Source organism: Diabrotica undecimpunctata, chromosome 1 (genome assembly GCF_040954645.1).
Source record: "Diabrotica undecimpunctata isolate CICGRU chromosome 1, icDiaUnde3, whole genome shotgun sequence".
NCBI lineage: Eukaryota > Metazoa > Arthropoda > Insecta > Coleoptera > Chrysomelidae > Diabrotica > Diabrotica undecimpunctata.
In genome coordinates this window covers 39768794-39784274 of record NC_092803.1, presented here as the reverse complement: position 1 = coordinate 39784274, position 15481 = coordinate 39768794, and the positions used below count along the sequence as shown (strand labels likewise).

Here is a 15481-nt window from a genome sequence, read left to right as displayed (position 1 = left end):
GAAAAATAAATAAAAATTATTCAAATATGCTTAAAATTATTTTTAACCGTGTTTTCCTTTTAGTCAGTGCTAAATGACGTTACTAAATTGAAAATTTTAGTGGGGTCCCTAGGAGACCCCACATGGGCATTTATGGTTATTTTCATATCACGGGCAATTAAGGGTTAAAATAGTATAATAAATGAAGCAAACTTATGAACTGAATTAAACCCATCTCTACTTCCCAAGTCGTACTATTAAAATTGGCAACGTGGCAATGGCACGATAAGGTAGGTCTAGAGTCGATCGCCAAACATCAAGACAAATTTCTATTTGTCGGTGGCACTGTCACATAATTTGAGTGATGTGTTATATCTGAATCTGTGCCTTTTGCTCTCCGTTTTGAAACCCTTAAATTTCTTTCCTGTATTATTGCTATTCCTTCTTCGATGTCCCTGAGATTGATTTCTTATATTTTATTGGTATCCGTCTCTTACCTTTGTTATCGTATTATATCCTCTTTTTGTTGGTTACCGTTCCAATATAGCTATAACCAAACATATTTTCATATGTTTGTTTATAGCCACATTTATGCCATGCGTTCAGTTGCTTGTTTTAGTTGAATTATTTCGTTTCTAATTTCTTTTGTGATCACTTTTTCCTGTAAATGTTTTTCACTATTCTTCAGAATATCCAAAAATGTATTTGTGTATAGAATAGTAGAATTACTTGTTGAAGAGAGAGCAATAATATCTAACAGGGTAGGAAACTACAATCCAGAACTTATAAAGAAGACGGTACGCCAGATGTCTCCAGCAATGGCAGGAACGGTGGGATTAAGCTCAAAATTACCATCAAGATCGCCAACATCCGTAACGTATAGGCACACAAGAATAAGAATGTTATTATTTACTTGTTTGTCAACTAATACTCTAGTTCATTATCCATAGTATAGACACAATTCAAAAGTAATTATATATTTGAAATATGATTTTGCCTATAGGAAAAATGTATGCAATAACGAGATGAATTTCCAGTGGTTCTTACATTTGTTCTTAATATATGTTGTTTGTTCCGATATAGATTACGTAAATAGACTATTAAAGAAACCTTGATTTTACAAATTGTTTCAACTTGGATCTGTCTACAAATACTAAAATAAGAGTTTTTGAGAAATCAACAGGTAGACACGCGGTAAACAGGTAAAGGAAACGGTCTGCAACAATTCCCACTAGATTCGCAGGATGCAAACTTATGTCTGCAAGTTCCCTGATAATTTTTAATAGTTTTAATAGATTTTTAATAAAATTCATTCACTTTAAACAAACTTGTTTTTATTTATTTTTCTTAGATCTGTGTAATATACCATGCGGTCCATATGTATGGAATAAATTCATTTTTAGCATTATTATGTACTATGTGAAAAAAACCTGAAACAGGTCGATTTTTATTTTTAAATTCACAATTTACAGTATAAAAATATTATCCCCCTCCAGCACCCCCTTTGAATTATAAGCACCCCCTAAAAATTTTAAATAATAAAAGGGGTCGTGCGATACCTTGTTAGAAATGGATTTTAGTCCTCTGTTCAGCAATATAAAGTTTTTTGAGTTTGTTGCAATCATACCTGAGAAAATTGATTTTTACAATAATTAAATTAAATGTTCAACTTGACTACCATTATTCACTTATTGACAATAACCGAGACGATTTTGGAATTCTCGTACAACATTTTGTATGACCTCGGGGGTTATTTTGTTAATTTCTTCCGTTATCCTATCTTTTAAATCAGCAATATTGCCTGGTCTATTAAAATATACTTTAAAAATAATCAGGTATATTCGTATCTGCTCTGCTAAACATTAGGGAAAAAACTTTAAAGATAATAAAATATTAGTCAAAAAGCCAAATAAACAATTGACATGAATCTAGTAGGCTACTGTCATTTAGGTATTTAAAGTTACTTAAAGTTAAGTTAAGAGACTCAAAGAAAAGACATTTTAATTATGATTGGTTGTGGTAATAAAAGAACAGCTCAAAAGGAAGTTTGTGAAATGTTTTAATAATAAATACACTGGTAAATAAGTTTAGATATACTGGACATGTAAAAGAAGTTTCATTATACTGGACATGTAAAAAATATTGAAATATCAGGTAAAAATTATAAATTTACTGATGAAAAAAAGTTACATGTACTTCTAGAGATTGAAGAAAATCCGCATAAGACAACTCGAGAACTTGCCGCCGTCAATGACGTAAGTAAATCATCTATTTTGAGAGTTTTGCATAAAGAAAAATACCACCTTTACAAAGTTCAGTTGGTTCAGGAGTTAAATGAAGATCATCCTAATAGAAGGCCAGAATTCTGTGAAATAATGGAGGACAGAATGAACGCAGATTTGCAGTTCATAAACAAAATAATTTTTTTTTTTTTGATGAAGCGACGTTTTATTTAAACGGAACGGTTACAAACAGAACTGTAGATATTGGAGTAGAGAAAATCCTCACTGGGTGTGTGAGACTCACACGTAATATCCTAAAAAGGTTAACGTTTGGGCTGGTATTATTAACAATAAAATTATTGGTCCTTATTTTTTTTTGAGGCCACAGTTGATGGTGAGGTTTATCTAGATTTTTTGATTAACTTTTTAGTACTTACATTACGAAGATTTTTTTTTGATGTTAATCATCCAAATGAGATAGATCGATCTATTTACTATAAAAAGACGAAGCTCCACCGCATTTTGCACGTATAGTTAGAAATTACTTAAATGAGGTTTTTCGCAATAGGTGGATTGGAAGACGTGGAACGATCGAGTGGCCGGCTAATTCCCCGATTTGACTCCTCTCGATTACTTATTATGGAGTTATTTAAAATCTAAATTTTTATTTATTTTAACATTTAATTTCATTGTAAAGTACATTGAAAAGTACATTCTAAATATTAGGTGGCATTATTATCTTCATTTAACCTAAAGATTTGTGATAGAGATATTATCAAAATTTTACATCTTAAAAATCAATTTTCTCAGTTATCATTGCACCAAACTTAAAAAACTTTATATTGCTGAACAGAGGACTAAAATCTCTTTCTAAAAAGGTACCATACGACCCCCTTTAATATTTAAAATTTTCGAGGGGGTGCTTATAATTCCAATATAGTGATGGAGGGGATAATATTTTTATACTGTAAATTGTCAATTTAAAAATAAAAATCGACCTGTTTCAGGTGTTTTTCACATAGTACATAATATCGCTAAAAATGAATTTATTCCATACATATGGACCGCATGGTATAATATTTACCGATAAATAAATTTTTACAGTTATGATAGTTTTGACATAAGTAAGAATGCTTATTACATTAAGTGATATTAATCAAATTTGTTTTTATTTATTTTTTTTTAGATTTCTGAATTGATCATTCAACCAGTAAATGAAGATCTCTAAACTACATAAATAATAATGTAATCGATAATAAAATAGTTGCAAATAGAAATTATAGTATTGTTATTTGTTGTTTTTTTTTTAATAAAGAATTATTTCCGTTTACTCTTTTGTTTTTATATTTTCCTTTTCAGCAAAAGTTAGTGTTATTGGAATTGTAATTATTGTTTGTGATAATACAGAAGAAGAAATAAATAAGAAATTTCAATTTTACACACTAAACAATTGACAAATTGGTAAACTCTGCACAAATATGTTTGGTTTAAGATGTAAAAATAATTTAAAAAACATTAAATATATGTTACTAATTATAACACGTGCTTTTCGCGGTATTGTCCCAACCGGTGGGATAATATCGCTTAGATAGTGGATCAATATCGTGCATGATATTTGAGCTAAAAAAGTAACAAAAAATAAAAATAATTAAAGAAATTTTTAATAAACCTAAAAACAATCTAACACATTATGAGTATATTTAACAGGTTTTTCAATTATTGTATTAAAATAAACGTCGTTTTGATACTTCTGCTTTCTAAATATTTTCTTTGCACCCATCCCATTGGAAAACTTCAGATGTCTCTCAACCACTATAAGCTGCATGTGCCCATACTCCACATCAATGCAGAAATACCATATTTCCTTGTTTTTTTTTCCAAATTCATCGTATACGATGCATACTTCACTGGCTACATGAGAATTGCGATATTGTTCGATTTTACGATGATCCGAATCGCTACTACCTGGCAAGTCCATCTGGTATATATGATTCAGAATCATCTTTATCTTCCGTAGTTTTATTATTCTTAGCAACATCAACTTTCCGTTTCAATTTTTTCACTTTAATATGACCATTTTGCTCTCTCCTCGCTTGCTTCTCAGTTTTCGCATATTTCTTAGCTTTTTTGTCCAGGAGAATATCCTGCACCGGTGTATTAGTCCAAGTTGATTTTTTTGTTTTTGTAGTAGTCTTTAAATAATCTGAATGACTTACAGATATTAACAAATCGCATAACAGAAGTCAGCAACAGATACGGACTAGCTCTTAACATAAAGAAAACCAAATTTATGACAATTAGTAAAAAACCAATACTAAACGCTCAACTTACAATTAACCAACAGAATATCGAAAGAGTCGAGCAATATACATATCTAGGCACCAATTTAAATAGCCAATGGGACCACTCAACAGAAATTAAACAGCGAATAATAAAAGCAAAAGCAGCATTCATTAGAATGAGAACCATTTTCAACAGTCGAGACATATCATTAAAAACAAAATGCCGTCTATTGAACTGCTACATATTCACAGTTCTGCTCTACGGAATGGAAGCATGGACACTGACTGTTGCATCTATGAATCTGCTCGAAGCTTTCGAAATGTGGTGTTATAGGCGCATCTTACGTATATCCTGGGTTGACAGAGTTACTAATATGGAGGTCCTGCGTAGAATGGGGAAAGAATGTGAAATTCTCATGACCGTCAAAACTAAAAAGTTGGAATATCTAGGACATGTAATGAGGCTAGGACATGTAATGAGGCTAGGACATGTAATGAGAAATCAAGAACGTTACGGCCTTCTCCAGCTGATTCTCCAAGGGAAAGTAAATGGTAAGAGAGGACCGGGAAAAAGACGCATTTCCTGGCTTCAAAATTTACGTGTTAAAAAGTGGTATAACACGACTACCACTAAACTGTTCCGCGCTGCAATAAATAAAGTAAAGATAGCCGTGATGATCGCCAACATCCGGAACGGATAGGCACTTTAAGAAGAAGAGTAGTCTTTTTAAATATATTGTTTGTAATAGAAGTTACATGTGATACTTTAACGATACCTGAATATGAAGGTAAGGGACCATGTTTGGTTGTGGATGTTGATGGTGTCTGCTCCGCAGAAGCTCTTGATGTCGATGGTATGTCCTCCGCAGTAGACAATAATGCTCATGGTGTTGATTCAGAAATGTTTTCATTTTTTCCTCGTTTAGCCTCTAAAACAAGTTTTCTAAACTGTTCAGCTGGTGCAAAGTCTTCTTCCGAAAACTTAGTAAAGGAAATATTCCGGTTGTTCTGAAATTTGATATTCCCTTTTCCATAGTTGCTACCTATATGTATTTTTGATTGAATAAGCGAACCAGATCGTACACCGTGATCTTTTCGTAGGCAATCGAAATCATATGAAAATCATAAATGCAAGGAGAGCTTTTTTAAGAGGCCGAAAAAATATCAAATCTAGAGGCTTTGGGTGGTTTGACATATAAGGTAGTATTGTGAGAAGCACAATGTAATTTTCTTTGCAGAAATTATAAATATCCAATGATATATGGATGGAATGATTGTCCAATACCAGCAAAACTGGATCGACCATAGTTGATTTTACATAGTTCTGTAAATGCTTAAGCCATTTCAAGAACAACAAATCCTTTGACCATCTGTTGCCTGCACATGCATATATACATCCTATTGGACCATCTCTCAGTAAATGTGGAGATAACCGTTTCCTAGGACAAATGATCATTGGGGGACGTAGGAACCAGAAGCACTAACAGCACATAAGATGTAATTGTCCGTCTACGTTCGGCTCAAGTGGCAACACCCACTTGTTTTTGTCATCTTTTGGCATAAACTTTTCCTGATTTTTCTGAATAGTCGTTATACCAAACTTGTCCACATTGTAGAACATGTCGCCCCTAAATTTGAACTTGTTCAAAAAGTCTTCAAAATTAAAAAAAAAATCCAACAGCTTCAGCATTGAAGGACTGACAGTTTATGCTAGTGCATTTCGGCTGATGAAAACTTAATTGGGAATTCCGTTTTAAAAATCGTCTTAGCCAGTTTTTGTCAGCTTGTTTCTTGTTTCTATTGAATCTGTGTTTTAAATGATTAGCTTCTGCGAACTTGAAAGATATTCGTCTTAACTTCCAAGGCGCAACTCCATAAAACAAATTTCCAAATTTTACTATGTAATCTGCTAACTTTGCTTCTTCTTATTTGGTAAATACTTATTTTCTTCCCATACAGTAGGTATCCTTCTCAGAGCTCGATTTTCAAAACCTCTTGCCCTTAAATGATCACGTATTGTTGACTCTGGAATATTAAAATTATAGCAGCTGTACATATTTTTCCACCTGTATTAATTGCAGCTATAGCGTTATTAAGCTGCTTAATTGACGAAATTCTTCTTCTTCGTAATTCAATCACATAATCTTCAACTGCTACATCTTCTCCAGGTCGACACCCAAACTCCAAATCACAAGGTAGTCGCATCTCGCGTCCGAATAGGAATCTGGCTGGTGTCTGGCCTGTTGATTCGTCAACAGCAGATCTGTAGGCCATTGTGAATAACGGAAGATATTGGTTCCAGTCTCGCTGATGATCGGACACCATCTTTGTCAAATACTTGCCAACTGTCCTATTCATTCGTTCTACCATACCATCCGATTGCGGATGACCCAGTTTTCGTCCTTAAAAACCAAAAGCGTAAAACGGCTCAATATAGAAAATGAACTAGAGGGTGAAATAAGCTTAATCCCAAATTTTTGTACAATTCAATGATGGACGAAAAAATTGCAAGGTTTTGCCATTTTTCAGCTTCATTTCGTGGCCTATACTCGTTCCACAAAGCTTGGCAATTCGTTAAAGATATTACCACTTATATTAACACTTAGACAGAATTGAAAGAAATTGAAAAAGACTACTGCTTAACAGAGGATGAAAAGTAATAAAAAGTAAACATAATAACAAACATAATATCATGGTATATAATTTAACTAGTTTATGGTTTATAATTTCTAAATAATGATATTTATATGTCAAAGTGGTTCGATTTTTATTATTAAATTTATCTCTCGTTTGATAATGTCTATATTTTCTTCAAATCATCGTTTAAATATACCTGAATCATTCTCCTATTTAACTAGATAAAGTGCATTATTTTTTTTTGTTTAATGTAGAAAATTTTCTATTAAAGTGGTAGAATTAATTATCTGATAACGTAAGTCATATTTAAGCCGCTTTGAGTTAATTGGTATAAGCACTCCATAGGAAAAATTCATGTGTAGTGTTAGAAGTTTTAAGTAACAAAGTAAGTTGTACATGTATCAGCAATAAATATTTTGGAAGAGTATATTAAAAGTATAGTTCAGGTCTATGGAACATTTTTTATTACTATTATTTGACTTGTCATTTTGCTCTGTTTATTTTGTTTTATTCAATTATTCTAATTTTTTTTATGATATGTATTTTTTATGATATGTATAGGGGTCAGTGAATAAGAATTACTGAGCCATGAGCCCCTATCTCCCATTGTACGACTCATAAATCGGTAGAAACTATTCATTCGCGAATTCTAGTTGAAAGTTTTAAATACACTTTGTTTTAAAATAAGACGTGAAAAATTTCTTAAAAAGAAATTATTTTGAAAAGTAATAGTTTTTAAGATCTGTCCTCAATAGGTAAAGAGATTATTGGCGTGTTGTATAAAAGAAATATTCCAGTGATATTCAAACATAATTATGAATGTTGTGCAGTTAAAAAAAGTCTGAATAACTAATACATGTTACAGATATAGAAATAATTTTGTTTGTGGGAGGAGACTATCCAACGTAAAGGACGTGCCACCCGGTGACGGGATACGAGCAATAATACATGAGCTGAAAGGGCAATCTTGAAGTAGACATCCTGTTCTGTATTGAGAAAATCGTGCTATGAGTCAGGCTGATAGAAATTGAATTTAGGCACCAAATATTCAAACATCTCTTTTAATCTATAATAATGAAAATACCTACTCCAATATCAACAATTATATTGAAATGATAACTGACCGCTATTAAGCCAAGCTAGTAACCTACTTATAGACGCAAAAACAATATAGTTATTCTTCGTTCACAAATTGTTGAGAGCACGAAATATGCCTCAAACTCATAAAACGGTCGTAAATCATAGGCGTTCCTAAGGTGTTTATTCATTAAATATTAATATAATATTTTAATACTAATATATTTAGCAAAAAAACAATTAAAACTTTCACGACTAATGTTGGTTATTATATTATATTAATAAAAATAAGAATTTAACCATTAACAATTTTGTAAATAAGAATATTTTATCTCTTTGGATATTTCAATACTAATCTTCGCGTTTAATCACTTTACTAGAAAACCTGGAATTCATATCCGAAGGTACTATTCGTTGCAAGATAATTAAGATGGAATTCCCCAGATTTTTAATAATATAATTATATTCGAAACTTAACTTGAAAGGGTGAAGGTATTACGAACGAAAACAATTTTTTCGTGTTTCGTGTTCGAACGAAAACAATTTCTTTTACGAATTATATGCAGTGCGTGAGTGATTTTTTATTCCATATACCTACGAACATATACGTACCTTTCGCTCGTGCTCGTTTTGTTGGATTGTTTGTGATGACTTCATCATCAAGTTTTACACCGGTACTGTTGCGTACAGTCAGTAAGTCTGTCTATTCACCAAGAGAGAAGACTATTGTCCTGAATGTTCACGATGCTCTGGTTTCTCAGAATCCCACAAACACTGTTCGCAACATAGTCGAAAGTTGTGCCAACATGACTGGCGTAGGAGAGTCAACTTTATATAGGTTCCTATCAGAAATAAAAAAACACGGTATAGCTAACCCAAACACAAACGAACACTTAAAGAGAGAGAAAAAGCCTATTAAAATTGACGAATTTGCCAAAAATGGTATTCGAAGGAAAATTCATGGATTTTTTTTCAAAAAAGAAATACCAAACCTAAACAAAATTTTACAAGAAGTTAGAGACGACCCGGATTTACCTCATATCGGACGAACTAAATTGTGGCAAGTTTTAAAAGAATTAAATTTCCGGTGGGAGAAATCAGACCGAAAATCACTTTTGATTGACCGGGAGGAGAAGATGATGTTGGAGAAGAAATTATCTAAGATTCATACGAAAATTCCGGGCTGAAGAAAGGCCCATCTTTTACCAGGATGAAACGTAAGTAAACTCAGGTCATACTCTAAAAAAAATTTGGTCAGATAAAAATATATTAAGCTCCAGGCAAGCCTTTATGGAAGGTTGGTCTACTGGTATCTACCCACCTTCTGGTAAAGGCAGTAGATTAATAATTTCTCACATTGGCAGTGAAAAAGGATTTGTTAAGCATGGTTTGTTGGAATTTCATTCCAAAAGAACAAAAGACTATCACGAGGAGATGACAGCTGATGTTTTCGAAGAGTATTTTGAGCAAATGATTGAACACATACCACCAAATTCAATTATAGTATTAGATAATGCACCTTATCATTCACGACTTGTAGAAAGACTTCTAACGAATGCGTGGAAGAAACACGATATTCTTGACTGGCTGCGGAATAAGTATCTGCCTTACGAAGATGGAATGGTAAAAGCAGAACTTTTAAAAATTGCCCGGCAACACAAATCTAAGTTCAAGAAATACGTAGTTGACAAAATGGCGGAAAGGCGAAACATCACAGTCTTTAGACTTATACTCTACCACTGCGAAATAAATCCAATTGAACTCATTTGAGCACAAATGAAAAGTTATGTGGCTAGAAAAAATACGTCATATAAAATACAAGTTGTACGTGAATTGTTATATGAGTCTTTATAACATATTACAAAACAAAACTGGAAAGATGCAGTAAGACATGTAATAGAAGAAGAACAAAAAATGTGGGATCTTGATAACATAATTGATGCGACCGTAGAGATTATTAACCTAATTATTAACCCTCAAGACGACTCGTATTCCGAAGTTGATCCTTATTATTTTGAATTTGAATAGTTTTCTAATCGTAATTATATAAGGTAAGTAATAGTAGTTGTAATCGTAAGGTATTAAAGGGGAAAGGCGCAAAATGTCGCCTGTCAAAATGTTCAATGTGTTTTAAATGTATCCATTTTTTTCAAATCCTGAGAAAACTAAAAAGCATTTTTGAAAAATTTAAAGGCAGAATGAAATATTTATTATAATAAATAAAAAGTTTCTTTTGCATGCAATATTTTCAATTAAAAATTATACTATATTTTCTCTTTTATTTTCACCCCTGTTACATAACATATTAAAATAAACATTGTAGAAGTTTTCAGGGACTTTCTGCCCTGAGTAATAATGTAATCTTTCATTATGCGTTTAAATTTTTCAAAAATACTTATTAGTTTTCTCCGGATTTGAAAATAATGGATACATTTAAAACACATTGAAAATTTTGCCAGGCGACATTTGGCGCCTTTCCCCTTAATTAAATAAATGTATCTTTTACAAATGACAAGAATTTTTTTATTTTTGAATAAAATAAATAAGTTTAATTAAAAAATACAATTTACATTAGTACAATTTAAAAAATATATTTATTTAGTTCAAATAAATGTTTCAATTATATACTCTACGACACTGGTCGGTGATCTCTAACCATTCACTATACCCTCCTAATAGGATTATAAGGTATTGTATTCTTTCAGATACAAGGTGGTTACAAGGTGGGTTAGACGAAAATATCTTAAACCGTCAGTTTCAGGTTGGTTTTTACTATTATATCGTATTACCTATCCTCTCTGTATTTCATTTCTGTAATTAGGGTTAAACTTGTAGTGAGCTATCGACAAATTGTGAACCGATTATAGTTGTTTTCGTTTAGTTTTAATGTGCGTTTTCCATGTAAGTTTTTCATCCAGACGCAATTCCAAGTATTTGATAACTGGTTTTTTAGAAATGGGAGTATTATTAATAGAAACTTGTCGATTTCTAGATTTTCTTGTTGTACACGTAATTTGTACTGATTTTCTGGCATTAGCATTGATCATCCATCGCTTAAGCCAGCTTTTTAATTGGTCTTAATGATTTTGTACTTTTTGTAATGCTACATTCTTCTTCTTCTAATGGCGCTACAACCCTTTGTGAGTCTTGGCCTGCTTAACAATGTTCTTCCATTCTGCCCTGTCGGATACTTTCCCTCGCCACTGCCTGATGTTCATGGTTTTAAGATCCCTCTCTACGTCGTCTATCCATCTTTTACGGGGCCTTCCTCTTGTTCTGTTTCCTTGGGGCTTCCATCTCTGGACTACTTTTACAGCTCGATTATCTGGCATTCTTTCTAGGTGACCAAGCCAGTTTAGTATTTGTGATTTTACAAATCTGACAATATCTGCGCTCTGCATTAGTTCATCCAGCTCGTGGTTCATTTTAATTTTCCACGAACTATCGCTACATTGGGTTGGTCCAAATATCTTCCTTAGTATTTTGCGCTTAAATATTCTCAGTTGATTTTCATTAGTGGTTGAGAGGGTCCACGTTTCACATCCATATGTGACCACTGGTCTAATTACTGTTTTGTAGATTCTCAGCTTAGACTCACGATTCAGTAACTTACTTTTCATTAAGTCTTTGTATGCATACATTAGGGTCGATATCTACTGCCAAGATTCCCGTGTCATCAGAAAAAGAATCTAAGAAGGTATCATTGCTGGTTGGAACGTCTGCAATGATACCTTCACTAGTAGATACTCGTATCAAATACAAAATTGGGCCCAGAATGCTACCCTGTGGTATGCCAGATTGTATAATGTGGTAATTTGAGTAGTTGTCTTTAATGTTGACTTGGAAGAAACGGTCAGTAAGACACGATTTTAGAATAAAATATAGTTGGTCTGTTAGGTGTAATTTCAGTTTGTAGAGGAGACCTTTATGCCATACTCTATCAAATGCCTATTGTATATCGAGAAACATTTCAGTGTTTCTCAATATACTGAAAAACTTTTTCTCTTCAAGAGTTGTGTTCATTATATTTACTAGTCTGTGGCATTGTTGGATGGTTGAGTGTTCACGTCTAAATCCGAATTAATGTTGTGGTATAATTTCGTTTATGGCAATAACTTGCTCGATTTTATGTAATACTAGCCTTTCTAATGCTTTTAACGTTATTGGGAGTAAGCTTATTATAAGTCAATATGAATTTGCTTGTGTTGTGGGTTTACCAGTTTTCGGAGTCATAGTAACTTGAGCAAATTTCCATTATATTGGAAAGTAGTGAAGACGTAGTTGTATATTATTGTTAATAGCACCACTGCTTTGCTCGGTAGCTTCTAAAATAATTCTCGTGTTATCAAATCATAGCCAGAAACTTTCTTAGGATCTAGCATTTTTATATGTTGTCAGAGGAAGAGATAGTTGACATGGAGTTTCGAGGTACATTCTTATATCATTATCTTCATCGTTATTAGTATCTGGTGCTGAGGATATAGTTGCAACATGCTCTTCGAATTCTGTTGTTTTTTCTGTGTTTGTATGGGCCCAGGTCATATCTGTTTTTCTTAAAGGTGAACTTGTTATTGTCAGTCGTCAAAATTTTTTGTAGCTTTCCCTATAGAGTGGTCTTCATGTGAGAGATTCGGAATATAAAACTGCAAAGAGTCGTTTTTTTCTTCGTGTTATGCTCTATTTAGTCTATAGTAAATAGTAAAATAACCACAGTTATTTTAAGTAGTATGGATATCTATAACAAGATCTTTCCTGCAGTCGATTTTTTGGACTTAATTATTTATTACCAAATTAAGGTCAAAAACGGTAAATTTTCACTGTTTCCGTTTATCAGCAAAAAGTGAAGAATTTGAAACAAATTTAATGATAATAAATGTATGTCATGGTTTTATCCTTATTTGTTGCCTAGAAAGTTGCAAAATAAGTCGAAAATTTCGGTTTTTGATAAATGTTAATAACTTTGTTAACAATAAATTTATAACCTTTATATCACACAGAATATTGGTGTATAAAACATGGTAAAAATTTGAAAGCGATCGGTCAAATAGTTTAAAAGTTATTTAATTTGTTTATCACAAATTAAATTTTTTTGCAACAATATAACTTAGAAAATGATGGAGTTACAGTAATTCTACAAACAGTTTATATAAAAAGGAGATTTGTTCTATCAATATTGTTAAAAAAATTGAAGAAAAACGATTGTTTGAAAAGCTTGCATTTTTTTATCAATACTTAAAAAAAATTGTCTTAAGACAATTTGGAACGAAGTTAGTCCCTTTTTTTGAAAAATTGACAGCAACCTTGTTTATAATAATGAAGATATTTAATAAGTGTCATTTGAAAGAACATACTTTAAAGTTATAATGTAACAAATTTGAAAGAGTAAACCTTTCAACGGAATCGTCCACAAACCTTCAAAATGTGGTCGTCAAAATCGGCCAGCCAAGAAACTCGCGGGGGCGATAAAGAGGGAAGGAACTGTTAACTGTATCTCTGGTTCTTGTTTGTTAATAGATTTCGACGTTTCTTTTTTAATTTGTATGTACTTTTTGCGTACATGCGTACATTGCGTTGAAAGGTTGAAAGGCAAAAATAGCAAAGACAGATCAGCGTATATTACTGAAATTGAAACCAAATTTAAAAAATAAATTTTTCAATTTTACTATTTTGTACAGCAGTAGTAGAATAAAGCTCATTCTGGCGCCCGCCTGTAGTGCAATTCTTGCAGGCACATTATCGCCGACCTACAAACATTCACAGGACAATTATTAAGAACTTGACAGGGTATGTGTACATGTTTGTCCATCTGTCAGCCTGAGGACTGACTCTTGAAAAAAGTTGTAGAGTCTTGAAATTTGAAAACTATGAAACAAACAAGCTATTTGAAATTTGAAAAAACATTAAATTTGAATTCAACTGATAAAACATGTAAATAGTTATAAAATATAGCATATAAATGAAGTATAGACGTGCATTGTGAAGTAAATAATCAGAGTATGTCGACTCGATGAGCTTCTCGCATCGAATACAACAGATTAAAATGGTTAAAATACCGATTAAGGCCACCTTCTTCTTCTTCTTCTTCTTTTGGCATCATAACCCTGGATGGGCCTGTCTGGCTATGTCCTTCCATTCAGATCTCTCTTGTGCCCTTCTTCTCCATTGTCTTATGTTCACTGTTTTCAGGTCATCTTCCACGTCATCCAACCATCTCGTTCTGGGCCTTCCTTTTTTTCGCCTTCCTATGCGCTTCCATTGTAACATTTTCTTTGTTGTTTTTGCATTTTTTTGTCTCTGCACATGTCCCAGTCATGACAGTCTTTGACTTTTCACAAATCTTACAATGTCATAACCTTCATTTAACTCATTAACCTCGTCGTTTCTCCTGATTCTCCATGTGCCATCTTCCTCTTATAACGGGCCATATACTTTCCTCAGTATTTTTCTCTCGAATGTCCTGAGTTGGGCTTCATCTTTTTTCGTCATTACCCAAGTTTCACATCCATAGGTTACTACGGGTCTAATCAGTGTTCTGTAGATAGTCATTTTGGTTCTTTTGTCTAATAATTTCGATGTCATCAATCTTTATTAGCATAGTATGTATGATTCCCGCTGGAAATACGTGCATTAATTTCGCTACTTACGGAGTTATTCTGATTGATTTCTGTGCCGAGATATGTAAAGGCATCCACTCGTTCGATAGTATAGTTGTCTATTGTGATATTATTTTCATTGTCAGTTATTCTTTTGACTGTCATATACTTCGTTTTTGCTTCGTTTATTTTGAGACCTCTTTTTCTTGCTTCAGGATCAATTTGTTTGAACACTTCCATTAGTCGTGGCTTATTCCTACTAATGATGGCTACATCGTCTGCATATGCAGTAATTTGTACTGATTTGGTGTTTATATGGCCGGTTATATTGGTTTTTCTGATGACTGCCTCAGTCTTACTCCCATGTTGATGTTAAACAAGGGAGTCAGTTCTCCATCTACTCTGACTGCGGCTTTTGAACCCTGCAATGTTATTTTTATGAGGCTGATGTATTTCTTAGGTATACCTAGATTACAAAGGTCTTCCAGCATTTTGTCTCTTTTCACACTATCAAAAGCTTGTTTAAAGTCTATATACATATTATATATGTCTATGTCGTATTCATAAGCTTTTTCTTGTATCGTTCTTAGTATGAATATGTAATCTGTAGTGGCTCTATTTGGTCTGAATCCATTTTGATAATCACCAATTATATTTTTGGAGTATTCTAATAATCTATTATAGATTATAC

At 32.7% G+C, this 15481-nt stretch overlaps 2 protein-coding genes across 4 annotated transcripts in view; both read left to right on the top strand.

The window, feature by feature from the left end:
- LOC140448328 (farnesol dehydrogenase-like) overlaps positions 1-3531 on the top strand; it is a 55538-nt gene extending 52007 nt beyond the window's left edge. For all 3 annotated transcript variants that reach the window (XM_072541416.1, XM_072541422.1, XM_072541429.1), the window contains exon 6: positions 3388-3531. In XM_072541416.1, the coding sequence (XP_072397517.1) occupies positions 3388-3429 (42 nt within the window). In that variant the 3' untranslated portion in view covers positions 3430-3531. The remainder of the gene's footprint in view (positions 1-3387) is intronic.
- A 3890-nt stretch (positions 3532-7421) lies between these two features.
- The window catches only part of LOC140448316 (cytochrome P450 9e2-like), a 30064-nt gene continuing 22004 nt past the window's right edge, over positions 7422-15481 (top strand). The window contains exon 1 of the mRNA XM_072541408.1: positions 7422-7505. The gene's annotated coding sequence lies outside the window, so the exon portion shown is untranslated. The remainder of the gene's footprint in view (positions 7506-15481) is intronic.